The sequence below is a fragment of the Pholis gunnellus genome (assembly GCF_910591455.1).
Source record: "Pholis gunnellus genome assembly, chromosome: 11".
Lineage (NCBI taxonomy): Eukaryota > Metazoa > Chordata > Actinopteri > Perciformes > Pholidae > Pholis > Pholis gunnellus.
The window spans coordinates 9032810-9051493 of record NC_136538.1 but is presented as its reverse complement, the minus strand read 5'-3'; the positions used below and the strand labels follow the sequence as shown (position 1 = coordinate 9051493).

General features: G+C 44.6%; 1 protein-coding gene across 1 annotated transcript; it reads right to left on the bottom strand.

Annotated features, from left to right (window-relative positions):
- Window positions 1-228: 228 nt before the first annotated feature.
- Window positions 229-18573, bottom strand: heatr5b (HEAT repeat containing 5B). Its single transcript, XM_079169075.1, is given in 36 exon segments — window positions 229-1458; window positions 2196-2409; window positions 2549-2700; window positions 2823-3047; window positions 3428-3700; window positions 3919-4063; window positions 4944-5071; window positions 5310-5546; window positions 6015-6255; window positions 6357-6536; window positions 7457-7525; window positions 7635-7816; window positions 8719-8976; window positions 9145-9436; window positions 9438-9566; window positions 9666-9835; window positions 10046-10235; window positions 10475-10634; window positions 10920-11110; window positions 11212-11317; window positions 11508-11683; window positions 11849-12012; window positions 12117-12226; window positions 12370-12469; window positions 12565-12717; window positions 12832-12943; window positions 13099-13349; window positions 13715-13870; window positions 15407-15656; window positions 15746-15903; window positions 16012-16183; window positions 16564-16713; window positions 16900-17008; window positions 17543-17754; window positions 17847-18086; window positions 18530-18573. Coding segments are annotated over 35 exon segments (6249 nt in total). The 5' UTR covers window positions 17973-18086; window positions 18530-18573; the 3' UTR covers window positions 229-1150.
- Window positions 18574-18684: the final 111 nt, after the last annotated feature.

The window sequence follows — 18684 nt, the reverse complement described above, 5'->3', positions numbered from 1 at the left end:
CTGTCATAGAGTGACGTCAGTCACAACGACCACGCCCACAGCATGTTGGTTGGGGGCGCTCGATTCACTTACCCGGACTCCCCGAAGGCACATCCTCCTTGTTTATTTGACCCATTTTACTAGAAATGTAAAAATCTTGTACATTCTGTTATAGATCCTGCGTTAGTATCTATTACACAACTGAGTTCAACCGTCGGTTATAGTATACAGACATAAGCACAGTGAGGTCAAAGCAACTTTATTCACATTTCAAAGAAATGAGGGTGGAATGTTACATCGGACCATTTCAAACAATCTGCTAAGTTAAGTTAGCTGATGCTCACCCATTCATGTAGCAATTACACAGACTGATATGGATCAAAAATCAATTATAAGCAATACACATCCTGTATGATATGATGAAGCACATACTGTAGTTTACATGATGTAGCACCCGCCCATTTATCAGCAGACCAATTCACTGTCTTTGTTAGAATTACATTTTTTGCTCCAAAAAATAATTTGAAAGCATGATGCGTTTAATATTCAATGGGCTCTAATAAAATCTCATTCTGTTTAAAATAACGATGATCAAAATGAATGTTTACAACATAATTAAGAAGAAAAACACAAACAAAAAAGAAGAAACAGTAAACAAATCGGTAACAATCAGAAGACCCTGAGGCCATGTACTAAAGCAGCGCCATGTAACAAACATGCATGATTGGAATCAAAAGGACATGGTGATGCAAACAAAATCACAGAAAAATGGCACAGTTAACATCAACTTCTGGATAGTGAGGGATGATGACCAGACAAAAAGGACAACAATCAGGAGAAAAGATGTAAATTGTGTCCCTTTGTAAATGTGCATCAAGTCCACAAATGATACAATCACACAATCAAAACTTCCTACGAATTTTAAAGTGAGCTTTTTTAAAAAGTGAACATTCAAATGCCTTTTAATGATATTTACATAATTTCCTTCATGACTTCAAGAAGAGTTCTCACCCATCAAAAACAACGATGACATGTCGAATAAATAAATACACTTAAGAAACTGTAGCTGACACAAACACGACATGTGGTGCTCTGCTGACAGACAGCAAAACAAACCTAAAGAGACAAAGTCAATTTAGGCTGTAAGAGTGTACGGTTCATTTCGGGGACTTCAGAAGAAGCTCGTCTTGAGTTTGATGGTTGGTGCAGCCTGCACAGTCGGCTGAGCTAGCCTGGCAGCAGCTTTGGCTCTGCTGCTGGCCTGGTTGGCCCGTATAGCAGATTCCAAACGGATTTTAAGCTCAGGTGCTGCACCAATTACTATCTTGAACGCAGCTGGATAGAGGGGGCCAATCCGCATCAAGTTCTGAAGAGCAAACTCATGCAGGGCTCTGGAGACTTGGGGCGCAGAGGAGATGGCATTTTCATCCAAAAGGTAGGAGACAAGAGTTGGAACAAGAAGAGCCAGCAACTGCACCCCTATTAAAACAAATAATAAAAATGAGACATTAAAAAAAAAAGATAATCACCAACGGCAAAACTAATAAGATGGACCGAAAAGGGCTGGGAGAGTTTAACTGCACCGAACACAAAAGGAAGTGAGGCCACAAATAACCGGAATACTCCAATGTAACGATTTGCGGTTTTTCTTCTTCTGAAGACGTCACAGTGAACTCTGGGAAACTGTGATGGATATTCTTTTTACGGTTTCCTGACATTTCTTAGGCGAAGAGATTCATCAATGAATCAAGGAAATTATCTGCAGATCAATTTAAAATGAAAATATTCTGTAGTAGTGGCCCTAAATATGTGATGCATAGCACAAGCTGCATATTAAAACTGAATATACCACAAGTATGAAATCAATCAACGGTTTTATAGCATTTTTCTGTAAGTACGCAGTGCAGCTTGCTTTACTTGGGAAATAAAAACAAGAGGAAGCAGGAACAAGATAATTGGGGAAACAAAATACACAATTTGAATACATGAAATAGAATATATTATATCACATAATGTTGGAATCAATAGTTAAATTGACAGTAAACCAGAGCAGGGATTCTAAATGTAGCTTTCAATGCTATATTGCTCTGATCTTTGACAGCGCACATCCAAAGGCACAGAGCTAAACACTTTAAGAGGCCTCCTTTAATGGAGCTAAACACTTTAATGGAACCAATACGGCATTGTATTGGTCCATTAGGCGGAGGCATACTTACGGTTCTGCTCTTCACCCATGCCGACCAGATTCTCTAGGACCCTGATGCCCTCCTGCACAGCCTCCAGCTCAGCAGCAGTCCCTGGCCGACTGCGCTCCACTGCCTTCAGCTTCTCCACCATCACTGGAGCCAGAGCGTGGATGTACGGAGTAGACAGCGCGCGGCTGGAGTGCTGAAACACTGACAGCAGCAGCTGGTAACACCGTGCCTGAACCTGCGGCAAAAAAGAATGAAATCACTCAATTAACTTGGCCACACACATCTGGAATACACCTTTTGTTCAGGCATTCAGAATGTGTCCAGGTTGAGGTTCTCGCCATACCTCAGCTGTGTTTGTATTCATAGGTGCTTACCCAGGGATCGCTAGAGTTGAGGGCATTTCGGAAGCGGTCCATGCAGCCTTTCTGCAGGACGGTTACTCCTACAAGTTCGTTGCTGGCAGACAGCAGGAAGAGTGTGATGGCTGTTAACATACTGACCTCGTCCATGTCGGGCCTGGACTCATCTACAGAAATACACAAACAAGCATGCAAAACGGTTAATGAATAATGATGTCATACTGTTTTCTTACCCCCTCCGTAGAAAGGGCCACAGCTCACGGTCAAACACTCGTGTGCGTTTGCTTACCTGGCTGCGAGTGCTCGAGTACAGACGCCAGGCTGCTCCTCACAAGGCCGGTCCACTGTGTCTGCATGCTCTCCACCCGGGCCAGAGGGGAGGTGATGATGGTCTTGATGCCCTGCAGGGCGGCTGACACGGTCACAGGCACCGAGTTGTCAGCAGTCTTAACTGCAGCTTCCCTCAGCACCCCCGTGATTAGGAAGAGCACCGTGGGAAGGATGGTCATGCTTCCTGTAAAAGGTGAAGAGAAACTGTGAGGAATGGGCATTTCACAGCGAATTCCACATTGCTATGCTAATAATATTCATTCTTGCTCTTAATCTCACACAAATGCAAAAAGCTAATACCATACGGTCATTGAAAGGCAGAAAGAGACCACAGCAGAAACAGCCTTCGTCAGCTTGAGTTTAAGAGTTTAGTTCATCAATAGCAGACGCAAACCTCAACAATGCAGGCCAAGCAGGCTCATCATTCTAAATAAAACATCCAAGTTGGAACAGAGCTTTGCTATCAATATGTATTGTGAGTCTACAGATCTGTGTCTTTTTTCAGATTTTGCCTGGTGTGTGTGTGTGTGTGTGTGTGTTGTTGCAGTTTGCTTCAGGCCTCACCAGCAGGAGAGCAGAGAGAGGGCAGTTCTGCCAGGATGGATACTGTGTTTGCCACCAGGCGGGCACTTTCTTCGGGCAGTCGCTGAGGCCTGAGAGGCACATGGCTGGGCGACTCCTTCACGCGTGCATTAAGCTGTGGTAAGTGGCGGACCAGGACGAACACAAGCAGCTCCATGGCCGCAAACACCAGAGACTTGCCGGGTACGAGCTCCCCGGTGTCTCCTCCTTCCCCGAGGCTGGGCTGAGAGTCTTTCTCGCCTTCTTCCTCTTTGCCTGAACAAAATATCATAGTGACCTAGATCACTCAAACAGTCACACAATGTGAAACAACTTGACTATGAAGATAAAACTTAATGGACTTAAAATTGATATCAACACTCTTTCTTTCAGTCATCTTTCACAGCACGGTGAGTTTTGCATTTTCAGAATAAAACAGTGTTTTAAGTGTAATGTAAACAAGGCAGAGCCTTGAGAGTGTGTTAGTTCCTGACCCTTGCTGGCTTTCTGTCGCTGCAGATGGTCCTGTGCAGCCCTGATGGTCTCCTGTACCACAGCAATGACCTGGAGCTGTACAGCAGGAGGATCCCGGGTCAGCAGCAGCCTGTGGAGCACGTTCAGCAGCTCCACTGCCAGCAGCTACAACAGAAATGACATTTACAGTAATGTCCCTGTGAAACACCGGGAATATGAACATCGATGTAATAATGTTCGACGCATTATACTCACCGTCTTGGCTCATTGCCAAGTAGTAGTTATCAGAGTAATAAATGTTTTTTTATACAGAGTTTCTCAGACGTTTCAATCCCAATAAAAACATCTTCAAACACTTTCACACTGTATGGTAACAGAAATTCAAATTGTATTTCTTTTCTATTCAAAGAACAGAAAATCTTCATTAATATATAAAATAGGCTAAAGCGAGAAGGATGTCCCCACTACCACGCACACAGAGATGGTATGTGGATTGTAATGTCTGTGTGGCAGCAGGAGAGAGATGAAAAAAAAACAGCATTTTTCTGAATTTGTAGAACACAATCTATGTATCCTTTGAAGCTCTCAGTATCCCATCATCTATTGTGTGGCGGGTAATTGTTTAATGGCGCATTGGAGCGATCCTTGTTGTCTTGTAAAGCCAGTAAATATCACGTGGTCCTGCGGGATTCACCACATATTTGCACTAAGGTGGTGATCAGTCACTGGCAAATATATCACTTGAACTAGACTAATGAAATAATTAATGCCAGGTGTAAACAATGGAGGCCATGCATACAATCCACTCTCTCTTATTTTGTACTTTGTAAAAGTTACTATTGTGCTTGAATTTCTGTTAACACATGACAGCATTGCTGCTTTTTAATTGCAAATAAGTACAAATAACGTTTCCAAAAATGTAGATAAAAATTGCAGCACACGGTTTTGATATTTATCTATACACTATAAATTATTTCAAATACATTTTTAAATTCAAATTCTATTAAAGTGATACAAATCTTTGCACTCAAACTTGTGTCTTTACCTGGTCCTCTGCGATATGGATCTTAGCACTTGGAGATTCCAGCAGAGTGAATAGGGCTTGCAGGCAGGACATCACATGTTCCATGGGCTCCTCGGGCCGGGGGAAGCAAAGGAACTCTATACTGACACCTGAGAGCCAGAACACAGAAACACACTGAGGATGTGTTCATACTACTCTCTTTTTCTATCCACCACCACCCCTGTAACTGTCTGCAGATGTGAGGTGGATCTGTGGCTGCGAGGTAAAGAAAAAGCCGTCACTGTGAAAAAGTAGGTTTTGGGAGTGGCAGGGCTTAATAAGAGCCAGACAGTAAAAACACAGTAACATGAATACTATATACCACAAATGCTGTGTGTGTCTCTTTACCCAACATTAGATGCATCCTGTCTTTGACCGACTCCTCAAAGGTCTTTGTGGTGGGGGAGGGTGCTTGAGCGATGGCAGGAGCCCTGGAGAGAGATGAGGGGACCTCTTCTTTCTCTTCACCAGCGCCGAACCCGGTGCTGCTCAGCCACAGGGCCACAGCGTGCAGCACGGGGGCCCACGAACTGCGATAGTGGATCCTTGCTGTGTCTATAGTCTCTGGAGTATAAAATGCTCCACCTGAACATGGACACACAACGATGGGAAATGCCTTGGGTTTAACCATATTACTTTGAAACGCGATTGGAATTGTTTACAAATGCACCGTATTCAAATGCATGCCCCTAAGTTGTATATTTATGCAAAGGCCACCTGAAATATTCAGTACATGTGCCCCATAACATCTCCAACAATGTGCTGGAACATCTTAGCCCATCAAACAGCTATTTGACAGTATGATAGTAAGTGTTTTTGTTGACATTTTATTATATTTGTAATGTCTCGAGTTGCTCTCTAGAGAATAAAATCACAACTTTTATTGGACCAAAACTAGAGCAAAGAACTCAAAGGCTAGTGCTTGAAGTTGGCAAAATATCCATCTACTATTAGAAACACTGCAAGTCTACAATGTAATGTACAGTGTGTCCGTGCGTGTGAAGAGATTTGACAGCAATGTGATCTTCTGTAGGAGAAGAATCTGTCTTGTACCGTCAGGGGGCAGCTGACTGGAAAACTCAGCAGGCAGAGTGAGCAGAGCGTAGTCTCGCAGCATGGCCAGCCACAGGCGGCTCAGCGAGGGCAGCTCTGGCTGCACCAACGTGATGAGGCTGTCGGGTGGAAGCACGTTGGCGCCCAGATCATCCTCATCCGAGTCGTCGTCTCCATTTCGAACTGGTTTGGCAGGCTTCGACTCTGCGTCTTTCTTGATCTTCATTGCCACCACGTACACCTGAGAAAGAAAAGCCGGTGTGTATAGTCAGCCTTATTATGTTCATCATCTCTAATGTAACAAATACGTGACAGTACTCGGACCGAGGTCCTCAGCCTCACCTCAGCCCACGCCTTTAGCACGGCCAGCTTCTCCATCGTGGTGGCACTCTCGCTGTACAGCTGACTGGATGAGCCTTTCCCAGCCTGCACCTTGTCCAGCGACGACACCAGCAGGTTGTGGACTCGCCGCAGGTCATTGAGGTCACTGACTACGCCACTTCCAATCCACGTACTACACACCTGTGGTCACATAGAGGGGTCAAAGTAATGAATGATGAAACAAATTGACCATTTACAGCACCCACCGCCTTAAAACTAATGAGATAAATTAAAAAAACCTGCATTACATAACAGAGCGTTCCAAGGTGGATTAGCCCTCATACAGGGGGCTGTTTGACACCCCCAACCCCAATTAAAGGGGTTGGAGGTGTCAAAGAGCAGTTATTAATAAATAGGGCGGACATGTTTGGGCTGTACAAGTGGAGCAGACATTATAAGATTACATCATTCTGAGGAGAAGTGCTATTAGAGTGTCTCACGGCCAAGGGCAGGAGAAGGAGAGCTACAAACGAGTTAAGATGCAAATGTACTTAGCGAGCCATCTTTTTTGCTTATTTGAACAACAGCCACATTCCTCTCGAGGTAATGTTACCCCCTTGGGGTGGTACCAGGTGTTATGGATCTATATTTTGTTTTCTATATTGTTCCGAGTTCATCTTTACATTTAGAAAAGAGAAACCCTGAGATCAAGAACAGAAAAAGTCTGGGAGCACAAACCCTAATCCAGAGAAACAGAACATTTCAAAGAGAGAAGGGTTTTTAATAATACTGCTGACATGTTTTTTTTTTTTCCACTGTCACTCATTCTTCACATCAGTCAAATACGTCGCGCAATTAAGGCAGAAAACACGACACTGCAGGGTTCTGAGGGGATGATGAGCCACTGCAGTAGCAATTAACTATCACTGTCGATAAATACAGTCTATAAATATTTGTAAGGCTGCTCATTAGAATTAATGTTACAGTACAAACAGAGCTGGTGAGGTGCATCTCTGCATTTCTGCAGTGCACCCGTCAAACAGGGCTACGGAGTGAAAGGGTTTACAGCTAATAGCTGTTATAAAGTTTCTTCTAAATGGTAACAGAGCAGAGTTTCTTACCTGGCATGCCTTCGCTGTTATGTCAGACGGTGTATCAGGTGAAAATGCAGGTCTGAGGGCAGCTCCGACCTAAATGTATACATGGTACAATGTTCACTTTTTCTATTTTGTTTTTGCTGTGTTATTATTATTTTGGGACTCTTGCAGCATAATGCAATCTGATGCGTTTCCGACTCACATTGGCCTGGTATTGTTCCAGGATAACGTGTCCCGGGAACTCGGGCTCTGGTACGGACGCAAACTTTTTAATGATGTCCTCCAGGGCCTGCAGGCCGGCCATCCTCAGCTGGTTACTGTGGTCTGTGGCCGCCATGAAGGCCATGCGGATGAGGTCAGACAAATGGAGCACCAACGGATCTCCTAGATGGACAAAGATGGAACAACAAGGATTGAGTGAGAAATGGAAACAATTAGAAAATCACTGTCAGGAATGTGACCTCAGTGAGAAGCCACATTAATCAATCAGAAAATAGAATGTATAACAGATTTATGTTCATTTCAACCTTTGCCAGTCATTGTAATATGTACTTTTTTTGTTCTTTGGTGATGGTTTGCACGTCAGCAAGACAGTAGAAATGTTGCCTCCTCCAATGTCACTGTGTTTGCTTTTTCCTGAGAATTAATTGAAAAGATTCAATACAGAAGGACACAACAAATCAGTTTTTTAAAGGCTGACTCAAAGAAGCCAGATATTGACCTTGAAGCTCCGCTTAGATTTCATTGAGTTTCAGCTGAAGTGCACCTTTCAAGGGATTAGTTGGACACACCAATATGCAGACCAGCCATCCACTCAATCCCAGTCACTAAAGTTGGCTTAGCTGCTTCCAGAGCTGCAAAATCACTACACTGTGTCATTACTGTAGGTCTGAAGAAGGCTGCTTTATTTCAGAGGAGCTTATATAAATACCGGCTCCTCTGTCTGTCACGGGGGGGGGGGGGGGGGGGATCCCTCCCACTTCTGCTTACTCATCTCTAGCTTTCTTCCATCTTTACATTAAAGCACATTAAGGAGCTTTATTTAGCAGCAACACTTGAACTGCCTGGAGGTCACAAAAATACATAGAAACCAAACAAACAGTCTGTACTAATCAAACAGCTGGGCCATTGGTTAGTAGAAAATATGTTCTGTATGTAAGCAACAGTTTTAATATCGGTATATGACTTTAGAAAATCAATTTGAAGCACAGACACAGATCACAGGTGGCATAAATCAATCTCCAGTCCTCTGAGCTCCTCTGTTCTGGTAGCATGGTGGATCGTACCTTTGGGGTTCTTGGCTTGTGCAGAGCGGGCAGCTGCCAGGTCAAAGTGTGCTTTGTCATTCTCACACAGCAGGATGATGCGGCACAAACAGTCCGCGGCAAATACCCGCGTCACCCAGCGCGGCGCCACAGAGGGCTTCGACTTGTCATCTTCACCCAGGCCTGTGAACATGGTGTCATCGTCCATCTCGTCTTTTTTCTCAGAGTCTTCCTCATCCTCATCCTTTTCCACTTCGATTACAACCGGTCCTCCTACATCTGAAAGAGGAAATGGACACAGTCACAATACAAGGATTTTAAAAGAAAAGACACAAAACATTTAAACTGGTATTGGGTTTTAGAATAAACCTACCTTGACTGCTGTGTGATGCTTTGTTTCATGTTCTAGCCTTGATTTTGAAATCTTTACTTCTTTAAAAGATGTACCTGTAGTTGCTGCCAGGACATCCTTGCAGAGTTTCAGCCAATGAGAAAGCTTTTCCACGGCAAGAGACGACAGCATGTGGCCCAGTGTATCATGGATATCAGCGCACAGCTTCCTGTCCGTCTCCCGATCCAGCATGCCAAACAGAACGCCCTCCAGACCAGTTTCAGTGATGTTCAGATGTTCTAATCCAGGGACAGAGTCAACACAGTAAGAGTCACAGTGTCTCTCTTTGGTACGTTTACTAAACAAAATGCTCCCGTCAGGTTCAAGATTTGCACTCACTGATTGTAGTGTTGTCTCCTGCTCTCTTCGCCAGGCTCATGGCATACTCACAGACCTCCGCAGCCTCTCTCTGAGCGAGCTGCCTCAGGCAGGCGACGGCAGCGCGGCGCAGCAACAGGTGAGAGCTGCATAGGTGCACCTGCAGGGACCCCATAGTACAGCAGGAAATTATCATCACGATTAAGAAGAAACTACAACTGCTAGAGCCTGGAACTCATAATGTCTCATCATGTCTTACGCAGAGACAGGGCACCAGGCTGGACAGGTTGACATGGCGTGGAGCGAACATGTGCAGCTGCTGCAAACATGAGATGGCAGCTGCCTGCACAAGGGAATCAGAGTGGTCCTGCATTATGGCACAGCCGACCAGGCAGGACGAGCGGATGGTGGAGATAGTGGCTCCATTTCCTAGCAAGCCGAACGACAGAGATTAGAAAGAGAGACAAAAAGAAAACAGAATTTTAGCAGTTGTAGGATACACGGTATGTCTTCAAGTCTACTTCAGCAGCTGTTAGTGTGATTACACTGCCACCTGCTGGCCGGGGAAAAGCATTTTATGGGAATATTATTAAGTGAGAGAGTCGAGGAGGTTTGTGATTCTATTTCTGCCACAGTTACCCTGTAATTCTGGTCCCACAGTGGTGATGAGAGCTCCTAGGCAGCGGCCCAAACACTGGTGCACCTCTGTGTGAGACGGTGGCACAGTGAGGAGCAGGGTGAGCACCAGGGACAGCGTAGGCTCCACATAGCCTCTGTACATGGGACCACTGGAATCCACAATCAGAGCCAGAGAATGCAGAGCCCATGTCTGTCGGAAGAAAAATAGATCGAGGTTATCTGAATAGTGATGTATAAAGCACAAATAATGATTTTTAATTTAAATATTGCTAAGACATTAAAGTACAATAGAAAAAACAACACAAGTTCCTCCAAGTAAACCAAACTATAGTAATTCAGTTTAGATGAAAAAAAAAAAACACACCAAGTTTCCTATTTTCTATCAATTGTGGGTTTTCAAATGCATTCCTCCTGCATAATTCAATGTACCTGGACCTCGTGAGAGGACCCATCCTGGGCCAGAGCCAAAAGGATGCTGACACTGGTCTTTAAGTGCTGGCCTGAGCCAATCCCTCCAACATATCGATGCAGACAGCCGAGAGCCAGTGAATGGCCCGTCCTTGATACTACATCGCGGGCAGACTTCAGTCTGGAAAGAGAGGAGGACAAGAGATATGGATCACACCATTAAAGCAAAGGGTAGAGATGTAAGCTAGATTCAGATCAAGATAGATTATGAGGACAATGAAAAACCAAAAACAATTTGTATCTTCCTGAAAACATTCTTGACTTCAAATAAAATGTGAATGTTTTTTTTTTTCTCTGTCACTGATTATAACGGTGGTTTGACCTTGATCTTAGCAAGGAGAATAATAGAATAGAGAGAGACTTAAGAATAAAGAAAACACAGACAATACAGATATGAAATGCGTACTTATCAAAGCTGGTCTGTGCCATTCTGGCGATGAAGGTAGCCTCTCCGACCACCTGAGCCATCCTGCCCAGAGCCTCTCCGGCAGCACAGCGCAGGATGGGGTTGGGATTGTCCAACGCTCCCATCACCAGGGCCAGGGCCGACTTACGCACCTCATCGGGGCCCAGAGTGCTCTTGTTCTCAGCCAAACCCTTCAGTCAGGAGGAGGTACATTATTTCTCATTGTATATATTACCCGAATAATGAAACATGATATTTCTGTCTTAAGAGGATATGAAACAAGTTATCTCACCTTGAGGGCACTAAGCACTGCAGTGAAGATGTTGAGTTGGACCGCCTGCTGTCGAATTCCTTTAGCCTGTTTTATGCACTCTGCAAAGTGGTCCAGCATCTGCAGCCTGAATCATGTAAGTCGGGTCAAATTTATTACAAACAAGCGTGTCAAGAGCTTCACAACAAGTCAACGGTGAACATAAATACAAAACAAAAACCAACAAGAGAAACAACATATCACAAAAAGATAAAACGCTAAATGTTGACATGCTGCAAACATGTCGACGTGTCCGCAGCAACAACTAAACTCCTCACCTGTGTTTGAAGGAGACGTGTGGAAAAACCACGCCAAACAGAGCCACTGAAGCGTCGATGACGGACACACCCAAAGGGAGAGGCCCCGGGATGGCCTCGCCTACGGGAACACGCAGGTAGATCGAGGAGGGATCGTGCTCCAGAGCGCCGCTGCCAGACGCACTGTTGGGCTGCAGCTGTTTAGGAACAATCACACAGTAGAGTCAGCCGTGAACAAGACTTCACGTAACAATAGATGGGTAAGTTATTGTCAAACAATTCACAAAGGAAATGAGAATTTCTTTATTCTTAGAACATGTAGTCGCATTTGAATTCATCATGTCACTGATGATTTCACTCACCTGATCCTCGATGCATTTGTGGTCCGTCTCCTGTAGCCATGAACCCATGAGCACACTGTCGTCACAGTGACAGAGAGAGCGCAGCAAGGAGGTGGTAGTGTTGGCCGAGTTGTCAGTCAAAGTGAACTCGGCCACCAGCTCCCTCAGGAGGGCGTTGAAGCTCCCTGCACAAGAAGAACGTTTTTTTTTTTATAAAAAACACTTCCTTAAACGTTATTTTAATTTAATTTACGTCTGTGAAAAATAAACGCAGAAGTGACTGTGTTACCTTCATAGGTCTTGGGAGGCAATAGAGCCAGGATGTCGTACAACCGCAGCCTCACCATCGCTGCACTTGCTTTCAGGTGAGCACCATGGACCTTAATGATGGCAGGGACACTGAAAAAACATTACAAGCATTAGATATGTAATCTGGAAACAGCAAAAGAAATGCAGGAAGTAGTTATCAATGAACAGCGTGTCCGAAAATCCTGAAATCCTGTGACAAAGACAACGATCACACTTAAAAGCCTCCCACTCACTGAGACATCATGGTCATGGCACATTCAATGGGTGTCATCAGTCTGCGGATCACATCTTCTGTAAGCAGCTCGGGACAGTGGGCCACAAAGCTGCGCATGGCTACAGAAGAAAAAGGAACAGGCGCGTTGGTCAGAAGTGTGTCCGCTCACATTGCAGAGCATGTGCAGCTATACGGGGCGGTGTGTTGGCTTTACCACACAGTGCTCCAGCTCGGCCCTCCAGGGTGACCTGCCAGGTGAAGGAGTCTCCTCTGGCCTTTTCGGCCTCCAGCTCCTTCTGGGAGCGAGGAAACACGTTCCTCCACAGCAGCAGCATCTTGGGAAGGTGATAGCGCACGAGGGAGGGACCTGGGAACGAACAAACGCAATGTGGTGGCAAACGTCGTCAGCGAGAAGAGAGGGAGACAGTACTGTTGACGAATCGAGGCGAAGAACTAAGAGAGAGCTGTCTGGGAGGCTCACCCAGAGTCATGAGGGCACCCAGCAGCAGCCATCCAGCCTGCGTGCGCTGCAGGGACAGTCGACTGTTCTGAGCAGCTGTCCTCAGGAGGTCTTCGGCTATACTCACCACCAACTACAAGAAAAGAACACAGATAACCCTTAAATCTCTGTAGGGCAATCAATGAGGCGGGTACAGAAGGCCAATCAGGGCTAAAATAAGTAGAAAGACCTAAATGACTAGATCTACAAGAGAAGGAGCCAATAAGATGAAATTCCCAGGCCACCCACCTTGCCCTTGGAGTGGGGGATACCCAGTGGACACTGGTGTATGCCTCCCAGCAGAGCAGCCATGGCGAAGCTGTAGCCGCTCACAGCCTCAGGCGAACTCTTCAGGTTGTTGATTCTCTCCGCACAGCGGTCCAGCAGTGGGGTCAACTGATAGGGCAGCGCCACGGCGACACAGCGCAAGCACCACGCAGCGGCCAAACGCGCCGCCATGCTGGGGTGCAGCAGCACTGAAGTTACAGTCTCAAGGAGTCCTGGCGTAGAGGACATGGAATATGTTACGAGGTTGTGAAGGAATCCAGTCCAAATGAATTCCCTCTGGGTGGGAGGTTCCAACGTATTTTACTTTAAGAGTAATATTTGACAATTGCGCATACAGTGAACATTTTTGCAGTCAGTATAATAAGTGGATGTAAGATTTACATTGCTGTTAGCAGCTAATATTCTGCTTAAAAGGAAGGTAAAACATTAGAATACATGCTGGCCAAATTCATACAAGTTGGCTTCGTAAGCAAATCTTCACTCCAGTTAGGAGCATTATCTTCTATATAATCCCACTTTATAGAGAGTTAAGAGCACCGAAACACATGTGTCCTATTTAATATTTTGTCCGTCTCACCTATAGAAGGCTCCTGAATGAGTGGCGAGGCTGTAGCACTCAAGCTCTGAACCAGACTGCCCAGCTCTTTTAGGGCACACACCATGACATGCTGACTGGCGGAGACATCAGCGGCCCCCGCCTTGTTCTCTCCACTGATGTCATTCACCACTGCCTCTGAAAAAACAAGCGGCAGAGAAAGAAAAACAAACACGATCGGTTTGTTAGTATAAAAGGCTGTTGATTAAGCTCTAAGATCCTTAACAATAAGGTAACCCGTTACTGATCAATAATGTGTGCAGCATTGATGGATAAGGTGACCTGCACTGAATCGCAACTTTGTTTGAGAACTTTCTCAAAAAACAAGGCACTTTTTAATTCTACCGTGTTACATAAAACGCATTGTAACAACATAACCGGCTGTCCACATTAGTCCATGTGTTGCTGTCGCACATTATGAAAATGATTCAACACTACAATCCTTCAACGTACTGAGGAGCACGCTGCTATAGGCCACACTGCTCTGAGGATCCAGAGGTCCAATGCATTAAACAAAGATTATAGTTGTATTAAAGAATAAATGTGACGAGAAAAACACTAACATTTTCGAAATCAGAAACATCACCGATTAGGTTATCTGACGGGTAATTTATCAAGAACTTAAATCCTCAGAGCAAAAATAGACAACGGTCAAGAAAGATCACACAAAAGGAAAGAAAATAAACGACTTTCGGAAGAGATTTAAAGCTGCTTCTTGAACTGTCATGTTATTCCATACAACTTGGGACAGCAGGAGCCAACTGTAGAATGAAGAGGGGAACATACACTAGGGGGTCCCACTGCCATCATGTATCCAGGACACATTTTTAAAGTTACTCTTAGCATAAATATTTCACAAAGTCTCATTTCAAGAAGTCTCACAGATCCAACTGGATGGAAAAGCAGCAAGAACGGTAAAGAGCACAGGACCACATCTGAAGAGACATCAACATTCAACATCCTTTTTAATTTCTGTTTTAACAACAATATGAACGAGAGAACGTATGTTTGACAGAGTTTACATCAGTTTAAAAGGTTGCAAAGCAAATCAGAGTAAGAATCATCCTTTTTGAGTGAGATAAAGGTGATTTTAAAAATGATTGATGTGCCGTTATGCAGGGGGAACAAATTAAATTTGGAGGAACTGAAATCAATAAAACTTAATGATGGACAAACGTGCAAATGTTATGTCTTGTTGCTGTGGGGGGGGGGGAATGGCTTGTTCCTACTAAATGTGTCTGTGAATTTAGTGGCACATGCAGTTTTTCTGCTGGTGTAAGCCAGACGTCAACAGTCAGAGAGAGTTAGGTTCATGCTCCTTAGGGACTGTAATGCAATAAGAGAACGGCAATATGCAATAATGCAAGCATGAGTAACTGAAATGCTGAGCTGGCAATGGATAATGTTACAGGCATTATGATGCTGCTTGTGGTTAAAAAAAAAAGGAGGAGAGTGATCCAAAAGAAGCAGAGGCAGAAAGCAAGAAGGAAAGCAGAAACAGGGAAAGCCATCTCCGCACACAACAAAATAAAAACCGTCTCTGTAGACAACACAAGAGCCAGCCATGCAAGAATTGTAGAAACTGAATGAAGGCTGAATTAAAAGTGATAATAATGGATGAGTACTTACTCTGTAATGCTCTGAACCGTGATATTTCCCCCCCATCCTCCTTACCCACAGCCCTCATTTGTTTGCTGATGGCTTGGCAGAGTTCTTTGCCGGCTGCAATTTGGGCTTTCTCTCCAAGTAAGCCCCCGAGGGTGGCGCGTAGCATGAAGGAAACACAGCGGCGCGAGTACACAGCCTCAACGTGCGTCTGCGTGGCCCGGGGGTGAGACACTAGGTCCAAAACGTGGGACAGGAATGTAGCAAAGTTGCGCTCCAGCCATTGACCACCAAGTGTAGTCACGAACACAACGTAGGCCTAAGGGAAATATGAAGAAAGAGCACGCGTCAAGTGGTCGAAACGAGATAATGCGGGCTCAGATTCTTACGCTCGGGAAGTCACCTCACCTGTGTGATGCCCACTCGCACCTCCCTGCTGACAGAGCCTCCCCCCTTCAACATCTCCCCTCCGCTCTTCAGGAAGCCGGAGCCACCGCGCAGAAAGCCTGTGGCCATTAGCTCCAGCACCTCCTCCAGAGTGGCCCGCTTCACGTTCTGACGCATCACTGAGGAAAGAAGCATTGAGCTCATGAAGAACTAAAGTGGTGCGAGTTAGTCTGCTCAACAGGAAAGTAGCTGAATGTGAAACTACACAAATTAACTATTTAATCTACCCGCTGCTTGTTTGGGCATCAGGGCCGTGGCCATGACGGTCCCCAGCAGTTTGGCCACGGCTACCCGAACGCCATAGTTAGATCCTTCCAAGGCCTTGTAGCACAAAGTGGCCACGTTCTCCAGTTCTGTGGTCCACATGAATACTGCCTCATTCTGCAGCTCCAGCAGGCACTGATCAGACGAGCAAATAAAGATGGAGTCCTGTTAGTAACGTCTACACTATGCACGTACAGGACACATTGAATCTATTACAGGCAGACTCATGATGCGTATCGACAATTTGAATGCTTAGTTCATACATGTCTTTGCAATATACTGGCCCTACAGCTTGTACAATATACGGTTGTTATGTATTCTGAACAGGAAATCATCTTTTACGGTCGACATTTCACAGTTCAGACATTCTAAGACAATGCAATACAGTTGAAGTGGTCTGTAAGGTGGAGATTTGCAAGACACGTTTGAGTTTGGTCACCATAAATGACATAGCAAAGATATAGTGTAAGCTGTAACTATTTTACAGCTCAATTAGATATTTCTCTGAGACCAACCTTTGCTACAGCACAGCGTACGGCCATGGACCGGTCTGTGAGAAGAGAGCGGGCATTCTTGTAGATATCTCTGTGACATGAGGTTGCAGCTCCCCCCAGTCCATAGAGCACCTTCTGCAGACTGAGAAGGATCTCTCCTCTGCCTTGGGACTACATCAACAAAGTATGGGAAAACAGGAGGATTCCAATAAATGTCATGTTTCTGAAGAGTAAATCTATTTAGTTATTCATTTATGTTCCTATATTCCAGTACACACTCTGACCTAATACATTCTTGCTATTATAAAATGGAAAACTGCATTCCAGTTTCCAATATTGTACTCTTAAAAGTCCTACCTCAGCACTCTTTAATGCCTTCAAAAGATTATTAATGGTGTCTGGAAAGGAGCTTCCCAGCATCCTGCCCATCTTCTCATAAAAAGCTCCAACACATGCCACGGCAGCACTGGAAGAAAAATGCATTGAAATGAAAGGACACATTATAGTTCACTTTAAACTGATGAACAATGCAATAGTTGAAGAGAACTTAAATGCACATATAAAACAGATTCTCTCTTGAAATTGATCTGCCATAACTGTGCGTTTCTTTTATTTCCAGATATCTTCATAATGCAAATCTCCTTTTAGAGAAGATTCAGACTGGCTTAATATCCTGTGCCATGAATGAGATGTAACCTCACAGCTCCATACATATTCTTATCTATGGTAGAACACTGCAGGACAACACTGATGCAGCTTCAACCACTGTGATTCCTTTCCAAGAGACACATGATAATATCTGGTCATGTACACTTAATCCCCCCCTTTTAAACATGAAATGCCATTCTGCAGATTAACATTGGGCTTAACTGCTAATACCCTTGAAGGTGGGCTACAGTTTCTGCCTGAAACACTGAGAGCAGTGCTGAACATCTAATATATGAATGCAAACGTGTATATTATCAAGCAGAATATCTGACTGTATTAAGTGGGATCTTACAGTTTTGTTGGCAAGTACGCAGGCGTGTCATCCTTGCTTTTGATGATGTCATTGCATTTATCCAAAGTCTGGAAAACAGTGAAGGTGTCCCCGATGCTGTAGAGGGTAGCAAGGTTTTTGGCCAGCAGTTTCCTTGTTGGCGGTCCAGGGGCACTGCTGATCAGTCCAGTCAGCTGTTCCACCAGCTTCTTCTGTTTCTCCTTCACGTCCACCTGCCACGCAAATGCACGACAACAGTCACAAACTGAAACGCAAATGAAAAACCCACCCAGAAAAACAATGCCAGAAATATGTACAGGTTCACCTTATTCGCTGCCACGAGCACTTTATCCAAGAAGCGGAGCCATTCGAAGATGAAGACAGGCCTCTTTGCTTCGGTGATCTGGGCCAAGGCATCTTCATTGAGCAGCAGACTGTGTGCCAGCTCCATGGTCAGGACCTTTAAACACAGTGCTGTACACCTTTGGCTCTGCAGAGTTATCTTAGGGCGTGTGCCTTGTCGGTAGATGTCTCTCCTCTAATGTTCGCCCTTTCATCCGATCACCTAGACAGCATTAAAACGGCACTTCAGTTACTAGAGCTCTGACATTTATCGTCCATTGCAATAACTTGATTAGGTTTAAGCAAGAGACACAGATATTCATTACAAAGTCATAGCAGCTTTCACTGCTTACGACGTTTATAAGTCCGTGCTTATTTGACGTATTTAGTGTAGCACACTGAACTGTCAAAGCTGGGTAGCTTTAACACTGATCTGTTCTACGTTGACAGCTGTCTGCCTCCAGCTGTTGATAGACCAGCTCGTTAGCAACCTAAGCTAGCTGACGTTAGTTCCTACGAGGAACAAGCTGAGCTCCACACACACTCACCCAAACTGAGCGTTAGCTATCTATCATCATCTCTTAAAACAGTTAGCTGTTCAAAAACACCTCAGCAACAGCAGCTTTCTAAAATACGAGATAAATGTAGAGAAATTGTTCATCCTACCTGTTTCCGATGCCCAGGATGAATGACGACGATGACGACGAGTGTCGGCGGTGTCGCATTAAAATGTGCCCGACTTGAAACCAGAAAATTAATGTGCAGAATATATTGCTGTAACATAATCAACAACAAAAAATGTTTCACATTATGTGTATGTT